Source organism: Homarus americanus, unplaced genomic scaffold (genome assembly GCF_018991925.1).
Source record: "Homarus americanus isolate GMGI-L3 unplaced genomic scaffold, GMGI_Hamer_2.0 scaffold32583, whole genome shotgun sequence".
In the NCBI taxonomy this organism is placed as follows: domain Eukaryota; kingdom Metazoa; phylum Arthropoda; class Malacostraca; order Decapoda; family Nephropidae; genus Homarus; species Homarus americanus.
Window position 1 is genome coordinate 21,152,312 of NW_024713129.1, and position 16,240 is coordinate 21,168,551.

Below are 16,240 nucleotides of genomic sequence, written 5' to 3' on the forward strand. Positions count from 1 at the left end.
TTGAGCTGTGATTTGGCACATGGCTTCCAAGACCTAACACGTAAAGCTTAGCACTTTTTTGATTGTGGAAGACTTAACTGTCGCAATTTAGCTCCGAAACAGCTCCCTACACCTGGCTGAGCAAAAACTTCCACTTCCACAGCGTCACTACGACCCTACTCCCATAAACAGTTTGTGCAGATTGCAGAGGTGAGAGGTGAAATCTTCCTGCCCGGCGGTATTTAGGGCACAACAAGATACTGGTATATTTATTTTTTAAATACCAAAGGAAATCCCGTCATAATTTTATAAAGTACTTTGGTTTCAACATCGTTGCATCGTTGTGACATCTGTGGCGTACAATACCAGAGGATAATTTTCAAGAATGCAGAGGAACAAACAGCGAAATAAAAAATAAACAAAAACATCTTGGTACATTGACTCGTACAACTTCGGTAAAACAGTCATGCATTCAAACTGGCTCCATAACGACCCTGAGTGTAGTGACGCAGTTTAGATTGCCAGTGGCTGCTCTTCATTTCTGGTGGTACATTATTTATTGTTCAGTCACCGTGACGTAAACTGTGCCTAACATTCACTGAAAGTGTTTCTGTTATGCACTTTTCCAACTAATAATCATACTGCACGACCAAGTTGTATTAATTCCATTTATTGTTGCTCGTATATTACCCTGGAGGCACGTCGTGACTCAATTTCTTGAGCTCATTTTTAAGGATATTATTTTTCCTCCATATATCACAATTCAGCGCTTGATTTTCTCCTTTAAATATTTTTTTCCTTTATTATTATAACTCCACTTTATCATGTGTGTATAGATTATCAGTAGAAAAATCCTAAACATAAGTTAAGAAAAGACCGAAGTGTAAATAGATATACCTGTACTGTACATCCAGGATGACAACTCAGGTTGGGGGTTAACAGTGCAGTAAGTTGTGAAAAAGCCCATTGATTAACGTAACTTAACCCTTCACTACAGTGTTTCAATTCACGAGTCCACCGACTTCATCCTGTGAGTACGATTGTCTTGACTCTTGACCTATTTCCTTGAGTACGATGACACCCAATTCATGGGATTGTTATCGTTCTTAAAGATTGGGCAAGCAAATTCTCCCTCAAATTGACATAAATTTTTGTATTGATAATTATAAATTCATGCAATACTGATAGTGTGATGTCCATTACACAACAAACCATTTTCTCCCGTTAGTAAGACGCACAGGGTTGGGTGCGTGTTGGCAAAAAAATATATATATGTAAAAAGTTATAAATAAAAAAAATAAAAATAAAACTTCATTCTCTCGGGGTTATTTGTTCAGGAAGCTAATTTGTAGACTTATATTCAATTTTACAGACGACGAAGGAAAACAATAAACTGTGTGTGTTCTATGCTTCATTAAAAAGCTCTACGTCAGTAACTTTACGTTCAAATTCATTTACTCTGAAATTCTGCTGAAGCATTAAGAGTGGTCATTAGTGAATTTGGATTTTGAATTTGGCCGTGGACAGCAGCTAGTTCATTGTGTACGCCATACTCACCATGTGAGTGGTAGCACAAAAAATGATAGTAGGGGTTCCAAAGGGTGTTTATCAGACCCAAGTGGTCATATTATGGCATTGAGTGTTAGAGTATTTTCCAGTACAATGTTTGGATCGGTTACTCGATCCAGAGTATATCAACTATCTTGCTATCAGAGATAAAGTGCTGTGCCATAGCATACACAGTGTGCTTGGATCTGTCCCTATTAGGTTCTATTTTTCACCGGTGCAGGCGGTGGTGAATGGGAGGGGAGGCAACTCGGAGGGATCACCATTCTTGACGATGTTCGAATCCTTTCAGGACAGCTGATGAGTCTCCCATCAGCTGTTAATTATTGTATAATTTTTCTTCTTTAAAAGCCTACTTTAACAATACACAAAATGTGGGGCATTATGCATGATATCAGATCAAATTGTAACGACCGAGTGGTGACCATCAATATTACTAATACATAGTTGACATATTTCTTTCTCCCTCTCTGTCATCGTCAAGATGATGTGGAAGATGCAGGTGGAGATGGCAGCAGGCTGTGCTACGCAGTATTGCAACAAGTGGTTGTTTGTGCCAGTACTTGGCCAGTATGTTTGTTTCTGCATGCCACCTCGCTCACCTACAGTATTACCGTCCACACACCACTATATCCCACTGTTTATCTTAAAATTATGAAAGCTAAGCTAAAACCAACCAAACAGAGTATCCATGGACAAGTTCTTAGTGAGTACTTCACTAAATATTAAAATCTATTACGATTTCATTAAACTATTTAGGTGAAGGTTAAGAGGGTAACCAACATTACTAAATTGTTTGGTTTAATGCACGGCGTGTTCAGAAGAAACAGGAAAACATGAATGAGAAATGATGGAAATATTGTTTTCATCTCAATGTGAAGCTGCGCGGTCCCATCAACAAAACTTCCCTCATGAGAATAGTCCTGTTCGGTGTGGTTTGTTGATGACGTATGTGGTCACTAAGTGAGTTTTGTCAGTATGGATGGTAAGCTTACTATGGATATTCGAAGCGTTATTTTCTTAAGTTTACATTCGCTGTCCACTCTATCTCTATCAAACTGTAACCTACAGTGACGAATGACGGGTTGACATTAACCACCCCATCCACCCCCACCCCCCCCAAAAAAAATAATAATAATTATATTATATATATATATATATATATATATATATATATATATATATATATATATATATATATATATATATATATATATATATATATATATATATATATATATATATATATAATTTGATGATTTTATGAACACCTTTGAACTATAACTAATGATAATGGGAAATGAATGTATTTAGTTACATTATGAAATCCATTATTGTTAACGATGATGACAAATCTATTACCATAACTGGAAGTGTGCATACTGTAGCATTAATCACATGCCTCTCCGTACAGTACTTTGTGTGTGTGTGTGTGTAATGCTAATTAAATGTATTATTTCTAAAAACTACAGGGTGTCCATAAATTTCCCGTTACCTTCCTATAACATCACCACCTCGACACACGATCAATGAGGGAAACAGCTAATGGCAGTATCTGTGGCTTATCACAACCTGACCAGACGGCATTTTGAGGGTGAGCGAACCGAGACGCGACTTGAGAATTAGTGGCCATGATGACATAATGGCCATGGTGACGGAGTGGCCATGATGACATAATGGCCATGATGACGGAGTGGCCACGATGACGTAGTGGCCACGATGACGGAGTGGCCATGATGACGTAGTGGCCACGATGACGTAGTGACCATGATGACGCAGTGACCATGTTGACAGCCACAGAAGAAAAGAAAAAAAAATTCCCACAAAGGAAAAAGAACAAGACGCAATAAACGCCAATAAACGAGGCTGCAATCTTACCGAAATTCACAGTTATAAGAGTTAAGGTCAAAGTTGTAATGGGTGCCAGTCTTACATTGGAATCCTTTTTTCTAGTGGGTGCAATGCCAGTGGTTGGGTTGGGTTACATTAGGTTAAATTGGAGCTTATTAGGTTAGGTTAAATTGGAGCTTGTTAGGTTAGGTTAAATTGGAGCTTGTTAGGTTAGGTTAAATTGGAGCCTGTAAAAAGTTGGGAGCCATTTGTCGTTGTACATAAGACTTACCGTGTCCCATGAAGAAGATGAAGCCGCAGATCATGAGGACAGGGTGGAAGTTGAACTCCTTCTTGGGTTCATCCTGCCAGCCGAATCCATCGCGGTAGTACACCACCCAGAAGAGGACCAAACTGAGCAGCCCGAACATGAGGATCTCCGCCAAGAACACCAAGCAGTAGAAGATCATGGACGACGAGGTGCTCATCTCCCCGCCGTAGCTATCGCGATGTGACCTCCTGTAAAAAACACCACACACACATTAACATCACAGGAGACATTGCTGGAGAAGTTGTCAAGGGAAAAAATAAATTGTTTTGGTTACATCCTCTTGGTTTGTATTAATAAAGTTACCTATTAATGAATTACTAAACTGGTATTGCTTAATGATTCAGGTATTGGTAGCTTAAAATGTATTGAGTCGTTTAAAATAGTGAGTTAATGGACACACATCAACTGTGCTTGAATTTTATTTCAGCCGTTATTTATACATACGACGTGTAGAGCTAAAGCAATAGAGAAATTCATAGTGTGTGTGTGTGTGTGTTTATATAGAAATAAATAAAATAAATACATAAATAAATAGTAAACTGGAAGGATTTGTCACTACGGCATCCAAGAGTTGAATGGTCGACTGTAAAGGATATATGCGGAGAAACAGCAGGGAAACATATTAATTTTTTTATGTGGTCAAGAATCTCCAAAAAGCAAAAGGTGAGAACAATACCTTGAAAAACAATAAAAAAAACAGAGGGCAAAAGCTGGAAAAACTACAGTACTCAAGTCCAATGTCAACATCAGACTTGGAGACCATAGGTAAACATAAGAAGCAGGTAAAAATTATTAAATTATTTAATAATAATCCGTAGAGTAGGACAGTGTTCGGAATCCGGCCCTGATAAAACGGGTTAATGGTGAACGAAATTAAGCACAGAAAGAATTAAACTGCAGCATGTGTCACCCTGAGAAGTGTTTATCTTATAAAGTGAGAATGTAATTGCTGTAACATTATGTCTAATTCAATCAGTACTGAGCTTGAAGCAACATAGCACAATGCTTCATACAGATAATTTTGGTCAAAACATTTTAAGTACCAAATAGATTGTCAAGATAAACCAGAAATTAACCAAAAACCATGGATGAAATGATAAGGAATCTACCTCTGCCACACATTGGGTACAGCAGTTATGTGAAAGTTCTGCTTTTATGAGACATGCAACAACTGTGCTGGAAATACGAGAGCATAATACACAGTGCCGTGGAGCAGCAGCTGGCCGAGTGATGTGGAGATGTGAGCATCACGGGGCCCACCATCATCCGGGGTTAACCACACCACCGCAGTGTCCTCGCTGACCCATCCTGCGGCTCACCCCATGCCCTGTGTACACGTTCCCCTCCCCCCAATCCCCAAGGTTCGTCTTGGCTGCACCGCCACCATGCAGGTGAACCTGATGGGTCAGACGCGCCACTAGGGTCACTGCTCCCGCCATAACTTTTTATTTTTTATTTTTTCAAAGAGCTCTTCAACAAATAAAACATTAAGCCAATTGTAAGGAGTTTTCATATATATATATATATATATATATATATATATATATATATATATATATATATATATATATATATATATATATATATATATATATATATATATATATATATATATATATATATATATATATGCTGATAAACACAAGGAAAGAAGAAAACACGAAGTTCCCAAGGGTGTATATATACACCTTGTCTTGTACTCCTCTTTAGTCTGTACTCACCCCTGAAGATGTGAATTACACGAAAGCGCTTGGGAACTTCGTGTTTTCTTCTTTCCTTGTATATATATATATATATATATATATATATATATATATATATATATATATATATATATATATATATATATATATATATATATATATATATATATATATATATATATATATATAGTGTGTGTGTGTGTGTGTGAAAACATACGAATCGAATAAAATAAATCAATGTTGTCTAGAGTGTGTGAAGGGTCAAGGTCACTGGTCAAGGCTACAGAGATTATTCGATCATTCTGGAGCTAAAACATTCACCCAGATTATGATGAAATTTGCCAGTTAGTTTTTGCCATATAATCTTACCTATTCATACGTTCAGCGTCAGATTTTAGTGGATTTTTTTTTAGGTTAGGTTAGATTTAGGTTACAGTACTGGCTAGGAAGGTCAATTTGGGAAACAGTCGGTGAAAGGTGTGTGTGTGTCAAGGATGTACCCAGGTCGAGAGTGTGAAAGTATTACTCGAAATGATGTCTCCCAGAAACAATAACGACTACAGTGATGTATTTTTTTTTACTTCCGCTAAAAGGCACAGTTGTCGTGACTAGCATAACCCCGCAGCTTGAGAAGGTGATGGTGAAATTCTCGTAAAAACCAAAAATCGACTCCGTGAACGAATGAGGACTGGAGGTTGGTTAAGAGTACAAGTGAGTGAGTGTACAGACGCTGTACACCCATGTGACAACTGTGAATGTTGTGGTGTGTCCTCGTGTGAACGCGGATAAAAATAATGTGTGTATGGTGGTGTGACCCTCGTGTGCACCCCGACTAGTGTTTATCTGGGAGACTTGATCCTCACAACAACAACACCTACAAGGAATGCCAAAACGACTAGCCGCCTTGTCGTCCTCTAAATCAGTTTAATAATAGTCCCAGGAATTATCCGTTGCTAATGGGACCCGGTACAACGAGGCTGTTGGGTAATTAGCAGTTAATAATCCGTGCAGTGCGTGAGGGTGCGTGGTGCAAGGCTCCCACAGAGGCGCCTTTATGAGATAATTAGCTTGAGTTGGTGGTGGTGATGCCTCTGTGAGATAGCTAGTCTGGGTCACACTCCTACCATCACCGGCTTTATTACAATCATCAGAACAAGAAGATTAATTAAGCTTAAGGGTTGTTACTGCATCTTGATTTTAAAAACTTTGCACAGTGAATATTTTATTTTATGCTCTGGTATACCATTGGTAATAAAGCTCTGCTCTTCTACAGCATTTCATTTGCTTAAAATTTTGCATACTGTATACATATTTTATTATCTACTTAACAGATATTAAAGAGAATGTAACAGGAGTATTAAGACAGTGAAGACGCCGCCAGGTGGGTCAAACACAACCTCCACTAGATCCTATGGTCCTACACAACATTTTTCCTGATGGCAAGAATTCGAGGGGCAACCACAACATTCACGATGATAACTTTACGCCCGTGTACGCCTCATCTCCCATCTAGTGAACACACACACACACACACACACTTATGCAATGGCGCCCTAGTTGTCAAAGGCATCATACACTCGTCACCACGTGTGTTGTGATGTGATTGACTCTATCCTGGGTCAAAGCCACGACAAACACGTGTTGATATTTTTAATAAAATGCAGATGGTATTTTCTTTATCTTACTGTATGATATTACTTTTCCAGCAGCCAAGAAACTAGTGGTAACTACGCGACACTTGGAGAGGTCCTCTGCCTCATGCCTCGCCATACACACTTCAAATTAATGGTCATACTTGGGTCAGACACAATCCACTGTCTGTAGTTCTTTGGATCTACTTACAGGGTACTGTGTCACCTTTACATAATGTTGAGTAAAGGGTTTAACTGCGTATAAATATTTACATTAAAGCATAAAGGTGGAGAGAGTGAGGGAGTACTGAGGGACAGGGCCTCCAGTACGTCACTGAGGTGGGAGCCGCCACTACACTTACCCTCTAACTTGTGTTTTAATGACTATTCTCATACTGTATTCGGTACCGAGTGATACAATGAATTCAAAACTTGTGAAATAAAACTTCATCACTTATGACATTGGGTGAGAGAGGTGACCCGAGTACATCACCAAGTGAGCCTGGCTGGTGAGTTGTCATGCGTACTATGGTAGCTACTGTAGTCTGATTACTTCCACTACCAGCATTAACAGTGTCACGATCCGAGAACTCGATCGCGTTGGTGGGCCGGAGGTCGCTTCCTGTGCGGCCCCGTCAGTGTGGTGGTCCCTGGGCCGCCTCGTGTTGCATCAAGGGTGGGCGTCTCGATGATGGCAAGCATGTAACTGTTGTGTGTCGGTGTCCGACTCTTACACTGTGATGTAACTGTTGGATACGGGATATGAAGAGCAGAAAAGTGACTGTTGTAACCGCTTAACTGGGTAATGACTTTAGATGTATGGGCGAAGTGCTGCTAAACGTAGCAATATTTCTTACTTCACTTTTATATCGCACCACTATAATATACTAACCGGTCACACGCGATATTGTCACATATTGTAACATAAGTGACACTGACGTAAACAAGTATACATCAAACAGCGTCACGCTACCATCACACCCTCACTGCTAGTCACGAAGTCGTCACAGCGTGGCAGCGTCACATTTACCACAGCCACAAACCCCAACACCAAGATGCGGGAGCAGTGTCCGCTGTGGTGACGTCACTGTGTACACACCATCTTGAGATCTTTTGTTCATCAAACCCTGAGACTGTGGGACCACGACGCAGCCACCAACACGGACCATCTGACCAGACACACCTCTGTCAGGGATAAATCTTTTGTTTAGAACAGATTATTCGTACCCTTCACAAAGCACTTTCACGATACTCATCAGTCGATGCAATATAAGCGTGGCGTAGGTTAGGTTAGGTTAGGAATAAGGAGAGTCTCTTTGGTATGTGGACACCCTCAGTCTCACAGTACAGTACAGGTAATATAATAAGCCACAGGTAAGGCTGCAGTAGGTTTACACAGACTTCTTCCTTCTGTGATTTTATAATCTTTCTTTGAAAATATACAGTCTGTGTGTATTCGAGTGACACTGAAATATAAGTATAGAAAGTGTAAGGTGTTTACTGTGTGCCATCAAGTGATTCTTCACACTTTAAGACATCATGGCGCCGCTCTCTCTCCTTGCAGCTCCGACAGACACTCACCTCCCCCATTTGTTCATTCATTCAGCAATTTCTCAGTTTTATGTCCTGGTTGTCTCACCATAAAGACTCACAACCACAAGTGGATGCCACATATGGAAACAAGTCTTCCATATTTTGATTATAATAAATCAGAACATTCAAGGACTTCCACACCTACCGATGCTGTGCTGTGTGAGGGGTACCAAGAGCCACGCTGTCAGGCATATGTTGAGATAAGAAAATGATGTGGACGACGAGGCTGCAGGATCGGAGGTAAGAGTGGGTGGCTGAGGGAGACTTACTCGAAGTGGATTATGAAATATGAACTTGTTGTGGACCGCTGGGTGATGGAGGTGTTACGTGGCCTTACAAGAACCGTGGCTAATATATATGAGGCAGACTAAACTGTAGCTACCCTTCACGTGTCTCACATCAACACAGCTCTATCTCGCTTACTGCGCCATAGAACACGAGAGATCATTACCGCTGACAACTTCTCTCTCCACTCGTTTTAACATAGAGACAAAGCTTTAATTCACTCGGCAATTTACGTAATCTCAAAAATCGTCTTTATTATTTCTAAAACCCGCGGAATGAATAATAAAAAACTAAACTGTATGAAATGAAAATTGTCTTCTGAGTAAACTCCATTTATTTATTTATCTACACTATGTATGTATGTATGTATGTATGTATGTATGTATGTATGTATGTATCACTCAACACCTTTCACAGCCTTAGCTTGAGTCACCTGGTCCCACTCTCAATTCCATAGCCAACAACAGCCCTCCCACTAAAAACCCATCTCACTAAAAAAACTCTCACCCACAACCTCTCTCACCCACAACCCCTCTCACCCACAACCCCTCTCACCCATAACCCCTCCCACTCAAAACCCCTCTCGCCCACAAACCATCTCACCCACAACCTCTCTCACTCATAACCGCTCCCACTCAAAACCCCTCTCACCCACAACCCCTCTCGCCTTTGTAGCCTGTCCATCACACACACACAATAAGTAAATTATGCACCCAAGAAAAGTTGTTTCAAATCTGATTATCGATACACACACACACACACACACACACACACACACACACACACACACACACACACACACACACACACACACACGGGTCAAGAGGGTTCAGAAAATAAACACCGTCCTTGAATCATTGAAGTTATCTTGAGGAATTTAGAGACAAACAAACAGCTGGTCCGTGTTATGGCAACTTCCTCTGAAGACATCAGCGTTCCCGTGTTAGAAGACTGAGGTATCACTATCACTGGTCGTTCCTGCAACAATCCTGAAGAAGACTGAGGGTGGCGGTCGTATCACTGGTCGTTCATGGCAACTCCTCGGCGGGAAGACCGAGGGTAGTATCACCGCGTGGTTCCTGTTGGCCTGGAAGACTGGGGCGGCGTATCACTGGTCGTTCCCGTGTTATGGCAACTTCCTCGGGCGAAAGACTGAGGTGGTATATCACTGGTCGTTCCCGTGTTATGGCAACTTCCCTCGGGGCCTGAACCGAGGCAACTGGGGCCTGTATCATTGGTCGTCGTGTTATGGCAACTTCCCCTCGGGGCCTGAACTGAGGGTGGTGTATCACTGGTCGTCCCGTGTTGCGGCAACTTCGGGGCCTGAAAGGAGGGTGGTGTATCGCTGGTCGTCCCGTGTTATGGCAACTTCCCTCGGGGCCTGAAGACTGAGGGTGGTGTATCATTGGTCGTCCTGTGTTATGGCGAAGGGTGGTGTATCGGTCGTCCTGTGTTATGGCAACTGGAAGGTGGTGTATCTTGGTCGTCCCGTGTTATGGCAACTTCGGGCCTGAAGGGGTGGTGTATCATTGGTCGTCCCGTGTTGCGCAATTCCCTCGGGGCCTGAAGACTGAGGGTGGTGTATCACTGGTCGTGTGTCAGGCAACTCCCGGGCCTGAAGACTGGAGGGTGGTGTATCACCGGTCGTTCCGTGTTATGGCAACTTCCTCGGGGCCTGAAGACTGAGGGTGGTGTATCATTGGTCGTCCCGTGTTATGGCAACTTCTCGGGCCTGAAACTGAGGGTGGTGTATCACTGGTCGTCCCGTGTTATGGCAACTTCCCTCGGGGCCTGGAAGACTGAGTGTGGTGTGGCGACTGGTCGTCCCGTGTTATTCCCTCGGGCCTGGAAGACTGAGGGTGGTGTATCACTGGTCGTCCTGTGTTATGCAACAACTTCCCTCGGGCCTGAAGACTGAGGGTGGTGTATCACTGGTCGTTCCTGTGTTATGGCAACTTCCTCGGGCCTGAAGACTGCCGTCCCGTGCATGGCAACTTCCCTGGGGGGGTCGTTCCGATCACTGAGGTGGTATCACCGGTCGTTCCCGTGTTCCTGGGGCCCACTGAACTGGTCGTTCCTGTGCCTGGGGCCCGAAGACTGAGGTGGTGTATCACTGGTCGTTCCCGTGTTGCGGCAACTTCCCCGGGGCCTGAAGACTGAGGTGGTGTATCACTGGTCGTCCCGTGTTATGGCAACTTCCCCTCGGGGCCTGAAGACTGAGGGTGGTGTATCATTGGTCGTCCCGTGCTGGCGGCAACTTCCCTGGGCCTGAAGGAGGTGGTGTATCACTGGTCGTTCCCGTGTTATGGCAACTTCCCTCGGGCCCAAAGACTGAGGGGGTGGTACTGGTCGTTCCTGTGTTTGCAACTTCCTTCGGGCCTGTGAGGGTGGTGTATGGCGTTCCCGTGTTATGGCAACTTCTCGGGGCCTGAAGACTGAGGTGGTGTATCACTGGTCGTCCTGTGTTATGGCAACTTCCCTCGGGGCCTGAAGACTGAGGTGGTGTATCACTGGTCGTCCCGTGTTATGCAACTTCCCTCGGGGCCTGAAGACTGAGGGTGGTGTATCACTGGTCGTCCCGTGTTATGGCAACTTCCCTCGGGGCCTGAAGACTGAGGGTGTTGTATCACTGGTCGACCCGTGTTATGGCAACTTCCCTCGGGGGCTGAAGACTGAGGGTGGTGTATCACTGATTGATCATCTTGATAAAATAGTGAATATCTTTGTTCTCCCAAGGCCTCAGCATGACGTTGGATGCAGTTATACATAACTTAATGAACTAAACTTTAACTTTCTTCATTTGTTTTTCTTATCTTTAAAACCAATCTAAATAATACATTTGTTCCACAGTTAACAAGAATTTCAGAGTTCATGCATACTGTAGTGTCCACTCTCACGATTTCTCTTCACTTATAACATCAGCGCGTAGAGTCATTCGTAATCAATATAATTCCAGACTTTAAACAATACCATAATTGACTTTTGATTATTTATTTCGTCACTTAAAACAACGAAATAAAAAACATCAACACACTATATCCACGATTCAGGTTACAATAATAATTTAATATGAAACTAAATCAAAAGAAATCCAGAGCCCCTGAATGTTACGAATCATAACACGTTATAAATACTGTCGGTGGTGACATGATGTGAGTTACCCCAACTGACACTACAGCTATGAGAAGGGTGACTGAAGGAAGGGGGGGAGTGACGGGGTGACAAACAGCAATTACCTGTAAATGACGCGAAGGAAAATTCAAGACACTGTTGAGACAAAATAATGGTGTGGTGGTGGTGGTGGTGGTGGTGGTGGTGGTGGTGGTGGTGGTGGTGGTGATGATGATGTGGTGGTGGTGGTGATGGTGGTGGTGTGGTGGTGGGTGAGGTGGTGGTGGTGGTGGTGATGATGATGATGATGATGATGATGATGATGATGATGATGATGATGATGGTGGTGGTGGTGGTGGTGGTGGTGGTGGTGGTGGTGGTGGTGGTGGTGGTGGTGGTGGTGGTGGTGGTGATGATGATGATGATGATGATGATGATGATGATGATGATGATGATGGTGGTGGTAGTTGTGATGATAGTGGTGGTGGTGATAGTGGTGGTGGTGATAGTGGTGGTGATGATAGTGGTGGTGGTGATAGTGGTGCATACAACAGGATGTTGTGCATGAGATAGTGAGTGAGTTGCCTGCCCCGCCCCGCCTCACCCTGGCCACTCACTCACTTCCTAGATTATCTCCAATCTTTTGCTTCCTCAATTTAACTCTCTCTCTCTCTCTCTCTCTCTCTCTCTCTCTCTCTCTCTCTCTCTCTCCTTCCCCTCTTTCATTTTTCCTTGTTGTATATATCTCTCATTTCCTTGTCTATTTGACTTCTTCCAAATGTTCAACTTCTAATTCAACTTCAACATTTTTGTCACATCTTGTCTCGTCTCTTTAAATGTGTTTGATCATTGTTTCATTCCTTCCTGTCTCGTGTTTCCTGACCCCCCCCCTCCATCACCATCACCACCCTGCACCCCTCCCCAGCACCCTCTCACAGGAAGTCCTAAGTGGGTGGCGGCAGAGCGTCATTGGTCACATTGTCCCTTTGTTATATCCTCCGTCAGTTCCTCACGCCCTCACTCTCTTTCTCTGGTCATTATTAATGTTTCATATCAGAGCGGCAAATGTTGTAATACTTTTTCTTTATAGGTTATTACTAAATATTTCCCACGCGCTTCCAGCCTACACACTGTAATCATCCTTGAACGCTGTACTGTGTTTGCTCTTTGACTGTCAAGTTCTCGGTCAACTTGTCATCACCATTAAATATATCTTAGAGTAAAGGATTTCACAAATGGCCTTGACTTCTGACCCTGGAATTAACGTTCTTTTGACTATACAGCAAAAAACTAGTTGGATTATTATTCTTGATCCTCTTTAATATCGTGTACAGCTGTGTGCCTTTCCGATACTCTTCAGTAACTTACCAGAAATGTATCGAGTTTCAGTTTAGAGTCAGAGGTGCATTCCTTGAGGTTCCACTTATGATTCTAGAGTTTGAAACACTATATTATACTGGTGTGTGTGTGTGTGTGTTCATGTCGAGGCCATGTGTGAGGGACACGGTGGTCAGTTGGTCACCTGGACACGTCTAGTTTTTATTATTACCGTACTATATCTTTACACTACTGGATGGAAAGAACAATTATAATTATTCATAGTTTTTTCACCATTACTGCTACTACCATTATCAGTTTTTTCTTTATTTTTTTTCTTAATTTCAATTGTTTGTCTTCCCAGCATGCACCTCAGGGCGACAACACCAGCAACATGACATGACAAACTCCTCCTCTCTTAACACACTTACGTGACCACTATTAACCTCCATAAATATACCTCAGCTGTAACACCATAATCATGTATACTTTCTAGGCCATCATTGCCTCACTACCCTCAGGCATATGTGAATTTAAGTGGCCTGAATAGTCTCTGTCCACTTACAATTGTGCGTGAGACAGCTACCGTGACCGTCACAGAAATGACTTATTTGTGTTCTCTATCGATAAAACTTCACGAAAACATTATTTTATGTTCATTAATAGTTCTCAAATAGTTGTAAATGTCAAAACGTCCAGTTGGGATAAAAATATCGCTGTTATTATAACACTCAATATTTTCCCGTGAGAACAATTTGACTAAAATAACGTTTTATACTCGACCAAATCCGTCCTCGCCCTGACAGATGGTTGTAAATACGCTATTTTTTTTATTATGAAACAATTATTTTCTTATTTATATCTTGACACTTATGACAGGTGAATATCAATAAAATAAAATAAATATATTAACTTTCGAATTTATAATTTAATAACAGAATTTATTTATAATAATGTAATCAACTAATGAGTCAAATTAGCGTCTTTGACAATTACTTAACACTAATATTGCATATTTAACACAATTTGTAACTCTCTAAGAATAAAAGATATAATAAAAATAATTAACAAAAGTAATATATTTCAAACTAAAACATAACAGCCAAACATAATAATATAATTATAATATACTAATACTAATAAAACAAAACTTTAACTAACACAATCATAATACATATTTAAAAAATATTTCTAACTCAACTCAATATCATACATGAAAGTCCCCAACTCCCATTGTTACGTGTACAGTCTGTAAACACAACAGGGCGGGGATGATGACGGCTAAGACTTCTTATAAAAGTGCGTAAGTCTGTATCTGCCATAACTTTAATGTCTGCAGCAAATGTGACATCAGTTATGGAAAGTGTTATCAAGGAGTAATTCATCACTACACACGTCAAGAACCATCATTTGTCTCACTTCAAGGTGGGGATAAAGTCGGTCGTTCAGGGGCGGGCTGCAGGTGCGTGTGAAGCAAGGATAAATGATTTCTTTAAATAACTATTAGTCAACTATTAGTATGATTATTATCGTGTCGTTTAAACCCATTTAATCAAAACAGGATAATAAATATTCAAAAGTTACGAAACGATTAATCTCTTTATAATCATAAGGCCTTGAAGCCTGTTACACACACAGAGACTTATCCCAGACTTGTATGCGCAGACAAGCCTGGGAAAAAAGTGTGCAGCAAGCTTAAGTGTCTCACACACACACACACACACACACACACACACACACACACACAAAGCAGTTCAGATAAAAGAACACCGCAGCCTGAATTACCTTAGAATAAACGCCGGGTCTTATGATGAGCATTAAATTAATGAGATTCACCGTAAAACGATTACCACACAACACCTCGAGTCACGAGTCATCTTATAGAGGAAATAGTGTAATACGGACGTCCTTCACTAATGTTTGTTGTGCAGGCAGCTGTGATGCGAGGGTTGCTGTCACTGTTACTGTGCAGGCAGCTGTGATGTGAGGGTTGCTGTCACTGTTACTGTGCAGGCAGCTGTGATGTGAGGGTTGCTGTCACTGTTACTGTGCAGGCAGCTGTGATGTGAGGGTTGCTGTCACTGTTACTGTGCAGGCAGCTGTGATGCGAGGGTTGCTGTCACTGTTACTGTGCAGGCAGCTGTGATGTGAGGGTTGCTGTCACTGTTACTGTGCAGGCAGCTGTGATGTGAGGGTTGCTGTCACTGTTACTGTGCAGACAGCTGTGATGTGAGGGTTGCTGTCACTGTTACTGTGCAGGCAGCTGTGATGTGAGGGTTGCTGTCACTGTTACTGTCACTATTACTGTGCAGGCAGTTGTGATGTGTGGGTAGCTGTCACCTATTACTGTGCAGACAGCTGTGATTTGAGGAGTAGCTGTCACCTATTACTGTGCAGACAGCTGTGATGTGAGGAGGTAGCTGTCACTATTACTGTGCAGACAGCTGTGATGTGAGGTGAATGTCACTATTACTGTGCAGACAGCTGATGTGAGGGTTGCTGTCACCTATTACTGTGCAGACAGCTGATGTGAGGGTAGCTGTCACTATTACTGTGCAGGCAGTTGTGATGTGAGGGTAGCTGTCACTATTACTGTGCAGGCAGTTGTGATGTGAGGGTTGCTGTCACCATTACTGTGCAGACAGCTGATGTGAGGGTTGCTGTCACCTATTACTGTGCAGACAGCTGATGTGAGGGTAGCTGTCACCGCAGCTCACCGACAAAGACCCCCAGGCTTCATTGTTATGTTTAAAGAATATTTCCTGTTCTCGTCATTGTTGTTATTTCTTGATAACCTTGAGATTGGGTAGTGAGACAAATTCAAATAGGTTCAGTGTGATAAAAATGTATTAAGACAATCAGCAAACAACAAAGCAGCCTACACTCCCTGGGTT

At 42.1% G+C, this 16,240-nt stretch overlaps 1 protein-coding gene across 4 annotated transcripts in view; it reads right to left on the bottom strand.

Moving 5' to 3' along the window:
* Nucleotides 1-16,240, bottom strand: part of LOC121869202 (plasma membrane ascorbate-dependent reductase CYBRD1-like) — a 118,066-nt gene that overhangs the window by 19,478 nt on the left and 82,348 nt on the right. For all 4 annotated transcript variants that reach the window (XM_042370466.1, XM_042370459.1, XM_042370451.1 and 1 more), the window contains one exon: nt 3,668-3,894. In XM_042370466.1, coding sequence (XP_042226400.1) covers nt 3,668-3,894 — 227 coding nt within the window. The remainder of the gene's footprint in view (nt 1-3,667; nt 3,895-16,240) is intronic.